The following is a 13,132-nucleotide window of genomic DNA, read 5'->3' on the forward strand; positions in this document are numbered from 1 at the left end:
ACCTATTTGACTTCTTGCATAACAGCCAAGTAAAATATAATATTCTTGAATAGAGAAAACAAACATTTAAATATTTAAAAGATAATTTCCATCACTGACTTCTCAGGGAAATTAGAATATTTTAGGATAAAGAAGCTCATAGGTTCTCAAATATCCCTGCTTTTGATTCTTATTTTATAAATCTTTTTCTACCTGTTCATGGGTAACAAGTGAAAAAAAAATTAGTGTTTAAATAAGAAAGGGTAATTTCATATTAAAAATAACCATTACATTCACAGGATTATCATACTTCTTTATGTAAGTGCTCCAAAAGTAAGAATCATTTACATTTCCCCAATGATTATATTTCTATACATATTAGAGGGTGATATATATATTATTATATATTGATATATGTAATAGTAGTGCATCTGTATCAATACAGTTTTATATTGATAGATTGTTTTTACGTGAAACTGCTCTTGATTAGATGGATGACAATAGTATTGCATAATATTAATTAAATGAAAGTTTAAATTGAAGTGAATGAAAATTCTGGAGAAATGGTGGGTAGGGACAAGTTATTCCTTTGGCCATTCTGAACCACTGATATGTTTTGCACATGTGGCTCCGACTTCATGTTTTCCCATCTACATTTAGGCCAGAAAGAGCAACATACTGCAGTAGGAAGGAAACCAAGATACAGTCAGATACTGCTGGACTTGAATTGTTCCCTCTCCATTATTCAGAGGACATGAGTCCTTGCACAAATCACTTCACTTTTCAAATTTGCACTTTTGCCATCTGTCCAATGGGAATGAAGCTCCCCCACCCCCACCTCACACCTCCGCCCCTGTCTCCACACCTGTTAAGCCCTTGGTAAATACTAGTATGCATGCTCTCACTTCCCCATGCATAAATTTCTTTCAAAAACAGACAGAAATCTCTTTGAATCCATTACTTCATATGACGCCTTCTTTTAAAAAAAAACAAAAAACTTTCCCCTATAGTGTCCCTAATCTTACGTCTGCAATAATGCACAGCACATATCACTAAGAATGTAAAAACCTATAACAGTGCTTGTTCATCTTGGTAGGTTCCATCTCAAGTTGGCTGCCTCCAGCTGGCTATCTGCTGAAACACTTTATCCTTTTATAAGGGTGAATCCAGAGTGCACTGAGTAATGCATAATAAACTCAGTTTGGGGAGAAAGACACCAAGTTTAAAAGGGAAAAAAATGGGGGACAGATAAGCACAGTAAAATAATCTCCAATGACTTCATTGTGAAGTAATGACTTTTGCCGAATAACTGCATTGTAGTTTTATCTTCCCAACCAACATTGTGTTAATGCTCTAAAATTAAATCTCTTGTGAAAGTTATCTGGAATTTCTCAACAAGTTTTTAAAGGGGTTTTATTTTTTCGCTGGAGGTCATGCCTCAAGAATTTGTAGGAATTCCGCCTGGAAAGTAATAATCAGTGGAAACTGGCAGTCAAAGCTAATTTATATTACTCTTCCAGATAAAAATTCCTTCCGTCTTAGACCTGCATTTCAAAAAAGATTATTATCACTCTGGAGAGAATACATCAGTGCAGAAGAAAGAAAGAGTGACCTCAAAGATGTCTTTGCCTCTGTGCATTTCCAGGTCTGCTTCTTTTTAAAACTCCTTTTTTAATCCTCTGTTTTGAAACGTTTCGAGGCTATTCAGAGCAGGAGAATGTCAGAGGCGTGCTCGAAGAGAATTCTCAAAATGACATTCCCTAATTTGCTTGCTGTGGGAGTTCATGACACGTCTTGGGTGGTGGGGAAAAGGAGGACAGAAGGAGGAAATATGGAGGAGAGTGAGGTTCAGCAACTGTAAGGGGGGGTGTATTTTATACAGCAATATGTTCTCATTCTCTTAGTGGCTAGAGGGATTGGTTGTTTCCAAATCAGGCCCTTCACCCCTCCATCAGCTGTGTTTGGGTTTTCATATGCATGACGCATTTATGAGGGGACATGCTGAATGAAAAAGTCTTGGCTATTTTTAATGACAGACCTAAATTAAGATCTCATGTCCTCCATTCACTAGCGCTTCCATTTACAAATTACTTTACCTCTCTGAGTTGCAGTCCCCCAATTCATAAAATGGGTTTCATACAGTTGTTAGGAGTCAGCTAGATGTTACACGTACATCGTTCAGCTCAGAGTTTGGTTAGTACCAACTAAAAGTTTGTTGGAAAAACAAAGGAATGAATAAATATCAGTGACTTCTATTCAATCTATCCCATCCAAAGCATTTAGGATGTTAATCCAATGCGGATAACTTGGAATCTGTTTGAGGATCTGATCAATGAAGTACAAAAACACTAACATGCTCTCCTGGGTGATTCTGAAAATGGAAGCCACCAGATATTTTTGAATCAATACCAACTAAAATCCACAGGAGAGATATGCCAAATCATGACTTGTTTGACTAGAGCAAGCATCCAGAACCCTACCCATTTTTCAAGATTAGGAGCCCACACCTACAAGGATAACTTTTAAAGGCCATTCTTATTCATAGGATTTCGATCTGAGACACTGCCAAAACATATGTGGCCTCAAAACCAAAAGGCCTGCCTTTTCTATAATCCTAGATATGCTCAGTGAATGGGTCAGACCCACCAAACTTCCAGCATTCAAGAGGCCAAAACCGAGTGGAGGAAACATTCCATTTACTATGAATTTAGTCATTCTTACTGAAATATTTCAGCAGTTGAACTGGAATCCATTAGCATCATAAATACAATTTGTACAATTCCAAAAAGCATATATTTGGGACCAGGCCATTGTTAATCCTATGTGGTTTTTTCAGTGGATAGGTAATTCTTTAACAGTAGAAACAGGAGACAGATTTGCTTCCAATTGTGAGCTCATTCCTAAGGTCACCACTGAAAGCTGAAAGAGAAAAAGTGTCCAAAATAAACATCAATTTTGGACTATAAAGCATTTCTCTCTGAGAGTGCCCAGGTTTATATGAAGGAATTCCACCTCAAATAAGGAGAAATCGAACTCACTTTTCCCAGTTATTACTAGGCATGTCTAGTGTCTGTCTGCCTGTTCACATGGGTCCATTCCCCAACCTCAAATCCGTTTTCCTAAGGCCCTGGCTTAGGAATCACATGAACCCAGAGTTCTGACTCCTTGCACTTTTGCTGCTCTAAAGGGGTAAAAAATAGAGTTATAAACTATCTGTAGGAACAGTCACTAACATGGCTGGCCAGAAAAGCTCAGTAAGAGAGCCAGAAAGTGTAATTTGTTGTAACCTATGATTTCTTAGTAAATATTAACTAATGTTGGAAGTATGCATGGATTTACTTTGCTAGGCTGTTTGAACCTTTTAAATCATATTTTTTTTTAAAAAGCAAAAAATTTAAGCAAGACCTTAAAAAGTGACTCATAAAGGAAGGGTGTCTGGTTTGCTTTCCTCACCTCCTCCAAGCTACCCGTCTTCAGAGCAATGTTTTTCTTTCATGAGCTTGTCCCCTTCACTTATGTGCCAGGTTGATGGATAACAACCACTGCAAGGGTCCCCAAGACCCTGAGGACACCCTTTGGGTAAGTGCCCAAGCAAACCAGCCACTGTGTGTCAAGGCACTCACCTTCCTCACCCTTTGCCTCGGTCACGACAGCCAACTGAATGCCCGATCACACCAAGAGAAGACTTTATACCATTTACCCAGGTGCGGATTTCCAAGGCTCCGTCCCAGAATCATGACTGGGACAGGAACCAGAAACCTACATGTCCCCCAGCCAGGAAAGGCATCTTCCTGGCTCAGGCTGCAGAAGCTCAGTTGATCCAGAAACTGATGCGTCAGCTGTCAGCATGGACTGGATTCTTAGAAGTTATTATTTCTTTACGACGATTCATTTATTTATTCGTATAGTTGCAGAATGCCAGCTGCCACTGTCCTTGCCTCCCATGGGCCCAGAACAACTTTAGGGTTTAGAAAATTTTCATCATATGTGCACTCATCTATTATGTATTAGATGCTAATTTCAGCAGCTACATGCCAACTGGAGAAATGAGGGAAAGAGCACACGAAAAAAGAGAAAAAAATTTTGAAGGTAGGCAAGACTACATGACATCATGCCGAAAGTGAACAGGTCAGTGCGGCTGGAGCTTTAGCAACGGTTCTTTGGAGGAAAAGGGTGGTGGGACTGGAAAGCTGGGGGATTGTTGGGGAGGTGCTGAGAAGCTCCGCTGAAAAGATCTTCCAAATGGCATGGATTGTAGACTTGATTCTACAGACCAAGAGGTTCCTAAGGGCAGCACATGATGATATCTGTGTGGTGGAATGATAGTGTTAAGTTGCAGTTGGGAGAATAACTAGGGGGAGGGGCAGACTAATGGTGAGGGAGCCCATAGAAAGGCTCCGGCAGTGTGGGGGCCCTGACTTAAGGCAGTGAAAAGAAGCTGGGGAGGATGAGACCTATCAGGGAGCTTAAGGGAGATAAACCAACATGACCTCAGGACTTACCCCTTTTAGAACCAACATATTCTAATAATGACTGTTGCTTACAACAGCATGTCTCAAAGCTGGGGTTTGTGAATCTCTCTTAAATACTGAATTTGTAACTGTGGTGGTGGGGTATCTGTATGTCTCCTTACTCACACATGACTTCAAAGCTTATGCCAAGTCACATGGTGTCAAGCAAATTCACAGTGACGTTCTTGTGCGGGAGGTGGGGGTGGAACAAAGAGGAAAAGATACAGTCTCTCCCCGTAGAGGTTTCATGGACTAGTAAAACGGTTCTCCGTGGTCATGTGTTGTGAACAATTGTGAGGTAAGCTATAATTAAATGTTTTAAATGACATATAAGGCAGCATATGTAAGTGCCTACTGGAAATGATAAATGTTCTAAAGATAGTTAACATTTATATCTCTTTCCTTGGGTCATGCTTTGCCTAGATTGTCTTATATAATTCTCAGAAAGGAAAAATAAAGGCTACTATTTACTCTGCTCTTAGAAATAAGCTCCGGGCAATAGGCAAGCTAAGAAACTTCCCTGCAATTGCATAGCTGTAAGTGGGAGGGCCGGAGACTGTGGTGGATGCCGTGGTGTGCTGCCCAGAACTTCCTTCAGGACCAAGGCAGGCCCTCATCCTCCTCGAGAGCAGGGGAGGAGCGTTGACTGCTCTTGGCTGAAAGAAGCTGCCTTACCTGGGGTTGGGCCGGGGGTAGGGGTCGAGAACGATGGCCTCAGTAGGGAAACTCTGAGAGGATCATCCCAGCTCCCGGAATGATTGCCTGAAGCCTCTGTGGCTAAGCTCCTCCCTCTGCACATTATGACTTCTGCTTCCTTGAAGATACTGATCCCAAGAGCAGTCTTCAGTAGACTTCTTTGTGCCCTGGGACTCTGAGATGTAAGAAGGCCGGACCTCAGTGCCCGTGCGCTTAGCTGCCAGGCAGTATAATAACAGAGTCATCGCAAAGAATTGGAAGCAGATACGAGGAAAGGGTAGACTTTGAAAGACAAAGATTAAGTGCTTCAGGCACAATGGGAAGAAAAGAAAGTACACGTGGGCAACAGTGAGTAGAGGAGTGTGAAAGCACGTGGGGCTAGTGCAGTTATTGGAGGTAAGCAACAGAGGATTGTGCTCAGATTCCAGAGTCAGGAGCTTCTTGCTCTCTTGTCAATGAAGAAGAGAAGACTGAGATGATGCAAATAGTATCTTAAGAAAGTAAATCAGGCATCTGTGGACAGGATGGACTAGGTGTAATAATTAAAATGATAAATTTGGATGATAGGATTTTTTTTCCATTTTATTTTATATAATATCATAATCAAATCAGTGTTTGGGAGAAATACGCTATACCTCCCTATTCTATTGTCTCTCCCACCTTCTCTGTTCTTCTTTCATTTTAGCTTTTGTACAGTTTGCTCAGACCAGAAATGTCAAAACTCTGTGGCGAGCAGCTGTTCTCATTCACGGCTCCTCTGCTGAGGAAGCGCTCAGCATCTCCTACAGGTGTTTGTCTCCTGTGAACTGTCCCACTCAGATGTACACTAGGAGATAGATTTTCTTTTTAGACTGTGAAACAAATGGCTAGAAGCAATGGACTTAAGTGCTCTCATGACTAAATTTATCATATAGAAATTACTAGGTGCCAGGGCTCCAAGGTAGCCAAGCTCTTAAGTGGTCCCCAGGTAGTAGGCCCAGGAGAATATTAAAAGACTAACAACCCAGGCCTTTTGAGTCGATTCATAAATGACTGGGTGATTCTTACTCCAGGAAGCCTCCTCTGAAATGCCATCTGCCAGTCTAGGTCAATAGCCCCTCTGCAGGTGCCCAAGAGACCTTGCCTCTCTCTCTCTCAACACAGGAACTGTACAACTCCCTTAGGTGATCCTGCCCTCACAACAGATGAGGCACAGAGGATGTATCCTATTCAGCACTGTGGCCACAGTCTGGCATGGTGTGCAGCACCGTGGAAATATCCTAAGGATGTGACTGGTTCTTAAATCTAGCAGGACATAGCAAGAGGAAGGTTGAGAAGGTGTAAAAGATAGGCTGTGCTGGGGAAATGCAGAGGGCAGAGGAGTATCAGTGTCAATTTCAGGCTCAGGACTACGAGAGAAGAGTGCCCCTCAGGCTCACAGGGCACCAGCAGGGGAGGGTAGCGATAGTGCCCAAAAGTTTGCTCAGGCAGGCAAAGGGAGAGCCCAGGTTTGGCTCTTCCTAACCCACTTGGTGGCCTTACGAGTAGTGTGGGTAGGAATAGATAATTCCTACTTGCTCCCAGTGGGAGCTGCACCATTGCTGAGAATCTGAGGTTACCAGGGGGGTCATGTCAATGTGCTCCACCACCACAAGGGTCGGTGGACAAGTGCTCTGCGGTGGAAGACTGCAGGGCAGACTGTCGGGGCTGGGTGCCAACCTGGAGTCACATGGAGACTTCAAGGGTCCATACTCCCAGGAGAGGTGAGGGAGTCAGTAGGGAAAACACTGGACCCTAGTGAGCTCAGACTTTGGGATCAGAGAGCAGCGGCCCAAGGCCGTGTCTGGAGAGACAGGGGCATTGCTGGCGCACCAAGGGGGCAACAGGCCAGGTCCCGAGCCCAGGCGGGCCTCCACCATGCACCCAGGTGCAAGGAGAATAAAAAGGAATATATTCATAAGAGCCTGAGATGTGTAGACTATTTCAATCACTGAGTTAAATTATAACCAGTCCTGGAAAAAAAACAAGCCAACTTTTCTTTTCTCAACTTTATGCTCCAACCCTGCTACAGTGGGTGGAGACCTTTGATGGCTGTGAGAGCATTTTGCCACAAAATGAAGAAGGATTTTTCTCTGCATATATGAGTGGATAGTGAGGAAATCTGTAACCCAGCAACAGATCATTTTAATTTATAATCTAGGTATAAAAATAGAAAGACTTGGCTTAACTTGGAACCTAAATAGAAAGCTCAGGAGCTGAGGGGGAGCTCTTATCTTTGAGGGGAAATAGGATAAGCTGGTGACATGTAACTTAATCGTCACCACCTCCAGTCCCACTGAGGGTCGGGAGAATGGGGGAAGGGTGAATTAATGCTTAACCCACGAAAACTAGTAAGCATTATTATTATCCTTAGAGAAGAATCCTCAGCGAAGTTAATGATAAATGATAAAATCCTTAGCGAAGGAATGATAAATGTTCCCAACACAACAAAGGACAGTAGACTATAGAGAAGATTCAAAACTGGCACTTATTTTCACATATCTGTATGCTCTTTACTTCTTGTATTTCCAAATCATTCAAACAAATAAACAAAAATAAATATTTTCCTCCACGACAATGCTTGTCCACCAACAACTAGCAAAAATGGCATTATCTGGCTTAGATATCATTTGCTTTTATATTATAGAAGGTCCAGATAATTTATTAAATATGCAAAGATTACTTGAGTATTTTCTTTTTTGTTGTTGTTTTTTAATCTGACAGCAAACACTATTGTATTAAGTAATATATTAAGTACAGTTATCTGAAACTTACTCTATGCCAGCACTATTTTAAGTATTTTATACAAGCTTACTTCGTTGATCAACAGCTGTATCAAGTAGGTGTTATTAACTCCCCATAATGCAGATAAGGGCATAAAGAAAAGATATTAAACAATTTGATTTTATAGCCAGTAAGTAGAAGATATGGATTTTGATGTCAGGTTTTCTGCTACCATAGACTGTTTGCTTAACTCCTACACCATGCAGCTCTGTGAATAGAGTGAGTCCAGTAACACTATGGATACCTACCATCTGCAAAGTGTTTTGAAGAATATAAAAATAACTCATAGAGGTATGGTTATAGATAAGACGTAAGTTCTATAATCAAACACTCCAGAAGGAGAAACAAAATAAAAGTGCTAATGGCGTGGCACAATAGAGTCATAAACATTCCCGATGATTATTATTTACTTATTTTTTAGGAACGTGAGAACCAAGACACGACATTTGAGCATTCCGCTGAATTCAAACAAGGAAGCCAAGGTGACCGGTCATTTCTCCCATGCAGACGTCTCTCAACCAACAGGCGTTAGCAAGGCAGATCCAAGCTCATCTGCGGCTCTCACTGACTGAGCCACAGGGCTGACCCGGCACGGAGGAGTTCGGATCAGTGGGATTGGCCGCAAGATGCTCTTTCATTTTATTAAAGCAGAGTTGCTGAGTAGACATGCTCTTTGAAAGTAAAGTAGGGTGACCAGGCAGCTTTCCTATCAGAGAGACTTGCTTGGATTTAAATTCTTGTTTGGTCACTTAATTGTATCACCCGGGGAGTGTTTAACTCCTCTGCACTGCAGTCTCCTCATTTGTAAAATAGAGTTGAGTTGAGTTATGGTGGGCATTATGGCAAATGATGCACCCAAAAGTGTTTGACAATACCAGGAGCTCAAAAGAAAGGAAAACAGCTAAATCAGAAGGTTGGCAAACAGGACTGAGAGAGTGATTCTGTATGTGAACCAAAGACTCTTCACTTAGCGAAATACTTCTTGCTGACCATTCCTACATTCGACAAGCCCATTCCCTTAGATTATTATGCATGTGATACATTCTTTTCTTGATCTAGCTTTCTGGCCATGTTTTCTCTGCTATTAATCTGTTAGATCCTTAAGCAACAGGGACTGCGAAATCTGTTTCTTTTATATTCTCTTCCCATAGTACCTAATAAAATCTCTCCATGGAGCCTGCACTCTGTGATAAGAATACAAATATATGGCACTTGACAATTTACAGCATTAGACACTGTGCTTTACAATTTACAAAAGAATTCACATGCCTCGCCTCATTTGATCTCGGCACACCTCTCCTGGGCTTTTCTGGTTCTCAGATCACTGGTGATTGGGTAGTGGACAGACTAAGTAATGATCAGGTTTCAGCATTAAGCATGTACTCTGATACTTATCAAATTTTTCTTTGCTACCTCCTACTTCTCTCTAACCTTGAGTCCTCAGAAATGTATCTCAATTACACACCCTTGGATTCTGTACCTCCAAAAGAGTGTTCGCACAGCCAAAGAAAACCAGGGGGTAACACATACCAGCAGTTTTTTACTCCCTCCTTTAAAGGAAAACAGCCTAAGTTTATCATCCAGATTTTTTAAGACATTAACATTTTATGGCCCAATTCAAGTAAAATGATATAAATGAGAGCATGCCGAATGACATTTTAGGATAAATGCAGTATTTTAAAAGCATAAGTTGATTTTAAAGCTTAATTCTACTAAAATTATCACAAATTAAAGTGAACGTGATTTTAAAACTCATATCTGGGAACCTCAAGGCTGGCATCTGTGTAGCATGGCATGGCAATGGAAATAAGTCAAAAGTGTTTTTGCTCAAAACACTGTCTCTCTGAACTTCACCACTTCCTTCTACGCCAAGTACCTGACTGAGGAGTTTCCCTCTTGAGTGGAAGCAACGCCTCCTTATAGCAGAGGCGGGGCCAGCGCCACCTCTGCTGCATCCTACTGGTCAGAACAGGTCATGTGACATGCCCGCTCCAAAGAAATGGGAGTGGATCCTGCAAAACTATACTTTCTCTGCTCAGCCAACTTTTAGCTCCAGGAAAACAGCTAATGTCTTTGTCCCATAAAGCTTTGCACGCCAATCTACCAAACCAGGGTAGATTGGTTAACTCTCCATTCAGATAGTTAAATTATTTACATATAGGGAAACTGGGAGGTCTAGGAAGTAAGTTCTTGTCATTCTTCCTTGTCTCTGAGTTTTGACACCCAAACCTTATACCTCGGAGAGCAAAATGATGAGCTAGCCTAGCTGAGGAAATGCATGCAGATAGGCTTTGCTAATGCCATTCAACTGAAAAGATGATCAAGTGTGCTTGTCTCTCACTTTGTGTCCTTTCCTCACTGTCTCCTAACTTCACCTCCTATGCAGAGTCATTCAATAAAGAAGGTGAATGGGAAAACCAGGGAAGAAAACCACTACTGGGAAGTGTCAAAGAGCAGAGGTGGTGGGCGTGAAAGTCTAGATGAGTAGCCAGAACTATTAGCACGTAGAGAAGGGCAGGCAAAGCTTTATGGGACAAAAGACATTAGCTGTGTTCCAGGAGCTGAAAGTTGACTGAGCAGAGAAAGTACAGGTTTGCAGAATTCACTCCCATTTACTGGTGGGGGGCGTGTCACATCACCTGTTCTGACCAATAGGATGCAGCAGAGGTGACGCTGGCCCCGCCTATGCTATAAGGAGGCGTTGCTTCCATTCAAGAGGCAAACTCCTCACTTAGGTACTTCGTGCAGGAGGAGGTGGCAAAGTTCAGAGAGAAGGTGTTTTGAACAAAAACACCTTTGATTTTTTTTCTTAGAGATCTAGACTGACTCTAGCAAACCAGTGATGGCCATAATTATGAAATTGTGATTGTTTACCTAGTATGTGAGCAAGGAGGATATATTACTTGTTTTGAAAGTTTAAAGTGACTTTGGTTCAAATCAGAACTGAAATTCAGCTGCTGCTCTGCTTTTTAAAGTATTTTCTTGCTGACTGGTATATGGCTCCCGCCCCTAGCCCATCAAACTTCCAAGTCCCAGGAACCCATTTGTCACTTCAGGAGGGCCACTAGCCAACCTACTGCAGTTCTTCTATCCCAGGCCCTCCACCCTGCTCTCAAGTACAGGAGACAGCACCCAGGGCAGGAGGGCAGACAGGGGTAGGCAAATCCCCAGGGAACACTTGGCCCCTGCGAGCTCCAGCTGCCTGGCTATCTGTGGGCCCTGTGGTTGTCCAAGCACTCTGTACTGTTGTTTTATGTGTGTGTGTGTGTGTATCCATGTCTATATATATGAAAAGAGATGACATTCACAAAACATAAAATTGACTCTTTTAAAGTGTATAATTCAGTGCTATTTTGTACATTTACTCAGTCTGGTGTTGGGCAACCACCAGCTCTACGGAGCTCCCAAACAACTCCCCACCCCAAAAGCAAACCGCCACCCAATCAGCAGTGACTCTCCATTTCTTTCTCTCCCCATTCCCTGAAAACCACCAATCTGTGCTCTATCCCTGTGGAGCTGCCCATTCTAGACATTTCATACACACAGAATCACACACTATGTGGCCTATTGTGTCTGGCTTCTTTCACTTAGCATAACATTTCCAAGGCTCATTCGGTTGCAGGTATTAGGACTTCATTCCTTTTCATTTCTGAATAAATCCAGCAACTGAGCTGTCTGGATTCCAACACCCACTCTCTTATGTACCAGCTGTGGGCCAAGCAAGGTCTTTAATGTCGCTTAAATTAGTTAATATATAAAAAGCATTAAGAACAGCCCTGGATAAATATTAGCATGCATATAACGGTTTGCTTGTATTATTCATTCTGATGACCAGGATACCAGAGGCAGAATGGCCCTTTGGGCTTGTATAACCTCTAAGGTTTCTGATAACCAGGCCTTCTGGTCCCTAAGCCACAAGACCAATTTTATTCTGAATCTCCGCTGCCCGGCCAGTGCCCATGCACAGAGCATGGATGTTACCCCCTGTATCCTTGCTCTTCTGATAAGAACAAGATAAAATTGATCTGTGAGTAAGGCATTACCCACAGATCACAAATGCAGCAATATAAAAGTATAATTGAAAATATCCAGGAAAATACAAAGTAATTTGACAGTTAAACTATCCTACGGTTCCTAATACACATTTTTGCCTCTCCTCTCCGCCCAAAAGTTATACAATCATCAATCATAACAAAATCTCATTGTAAAATTTTGCATTTTGATTTTCAACTGTTGTATCATTCATTTTATTTTAAACAGGGTAATAGGTATAGAATTTAAGAATCAAAAAGCACTAAACAGCTGATGAGGAAAAATGGATTTTTCTGCCTTCCACCCCTCTCCACACCTGTGCCCAGGCACAGATGCTCCTCAGGTGCTCTGTGGCTCCTTTGCCTTTAATGTCATGTTTTCAAATACTATGCACGCATTGCTGCTTTTCCACTGATAATCCTAGGTATGCATCAGAAGGATTTAGGTCTCTCTCCTCACTTTCCTCAACACCATCTCTCAAGCTGTGCCTGGATGTATATTGTATCAATAGTGAGGGGAACATCACAACTGACATGGCACATAGCCTTCACTGTCCGCCCTTCCTTGTTGAGGTCAGCCTGGATAAGAACGCGCACGGCCGGGGCTGTAATTCCAGCTCCGTCATTTACCAGACAGGTAACACCGGGTGCTTTGCTCAACCTGTGCTCCTAAATATTAATTCTTTTCCAAACATTTCAACATGTCTTCCACAGACGTATCAATAACCTAATTCAGTCTCATCTCTCCCCTCACTCACCTGTTTCTTGGAGACCCGCTTCCTCTCCTTCCTTTACAGGCAGTTCATTTTCTAGACCCACGCTGCTGTCACCATGGGACTCGTCTCCTCGCTCTTCTATGTCAGGTAACAATTTCTGCATCTTTCTTCCTGGTTCACCCTGTTGTGTGGTGGAAGCACTTTCACCAGTAGCTTCCTAAGAAAAAAACAAGGGGAAATGTCTTGTTTTTCAATGCCCTGCATGACAAAATTATTTTAAAGAGCAGATATTTTGTCCTTAAAATTGTCGATAGTTTAGGAGGCAATAGAATTCTAAATGAAAAATTATTGCCACTCCAGTATTTTTCAAGCTTTGTTCCACCGTCTTCTAAGATTC

The 13,132-nt window shown here is 42.0% G+C and overlaps 1 protein-coding gene across 2 annotated transcripts in view; it reads right to left on the reverse strand.

Annotated features, from left to right (window-relative positions):
- The window catches only part of LYPLAL1 (lysophospholipase like 1), a 127,741-nt gene that overhangs the window by 16,016 nt on the left and 98,593 nt on the right, over positions 1–13,132 (reverse strand). The window contains exon 7 of one of the 2 annotated variants that reach the window (XR_008994966.1): positions 12,778–12,952. Coding sequence is in view for 1 of the 2 variants with exons in the window: in XM_057495118.1 (XP_057351101.1) it covers positions 12,939–12,952 (14 nt within the window). In the remaining variant the exon portion in view is untranslated. Of the gene's footprint in view, positions 1–8,610; positions 12,953–13,132 lie in introns of those variants that run through there. The other variant, XM_057495118.1, reaches the window with a different exon arrangement.

Source organism: Manis pentadactyla, chromosome 19 (assembly GCF_030020395.1).
Source record: "Manis pentadactyla isolate mManPen7 chromosome 19, mManPen7.hap1, whole genome shotgun sequence".
Classification (NCBI taxonomy): domain Eukaryota; kingdom Metazoa; phylum Chordata; class Mammalia; order Pholidota; family Manidae; genus Manis; species Manis pentadactyla.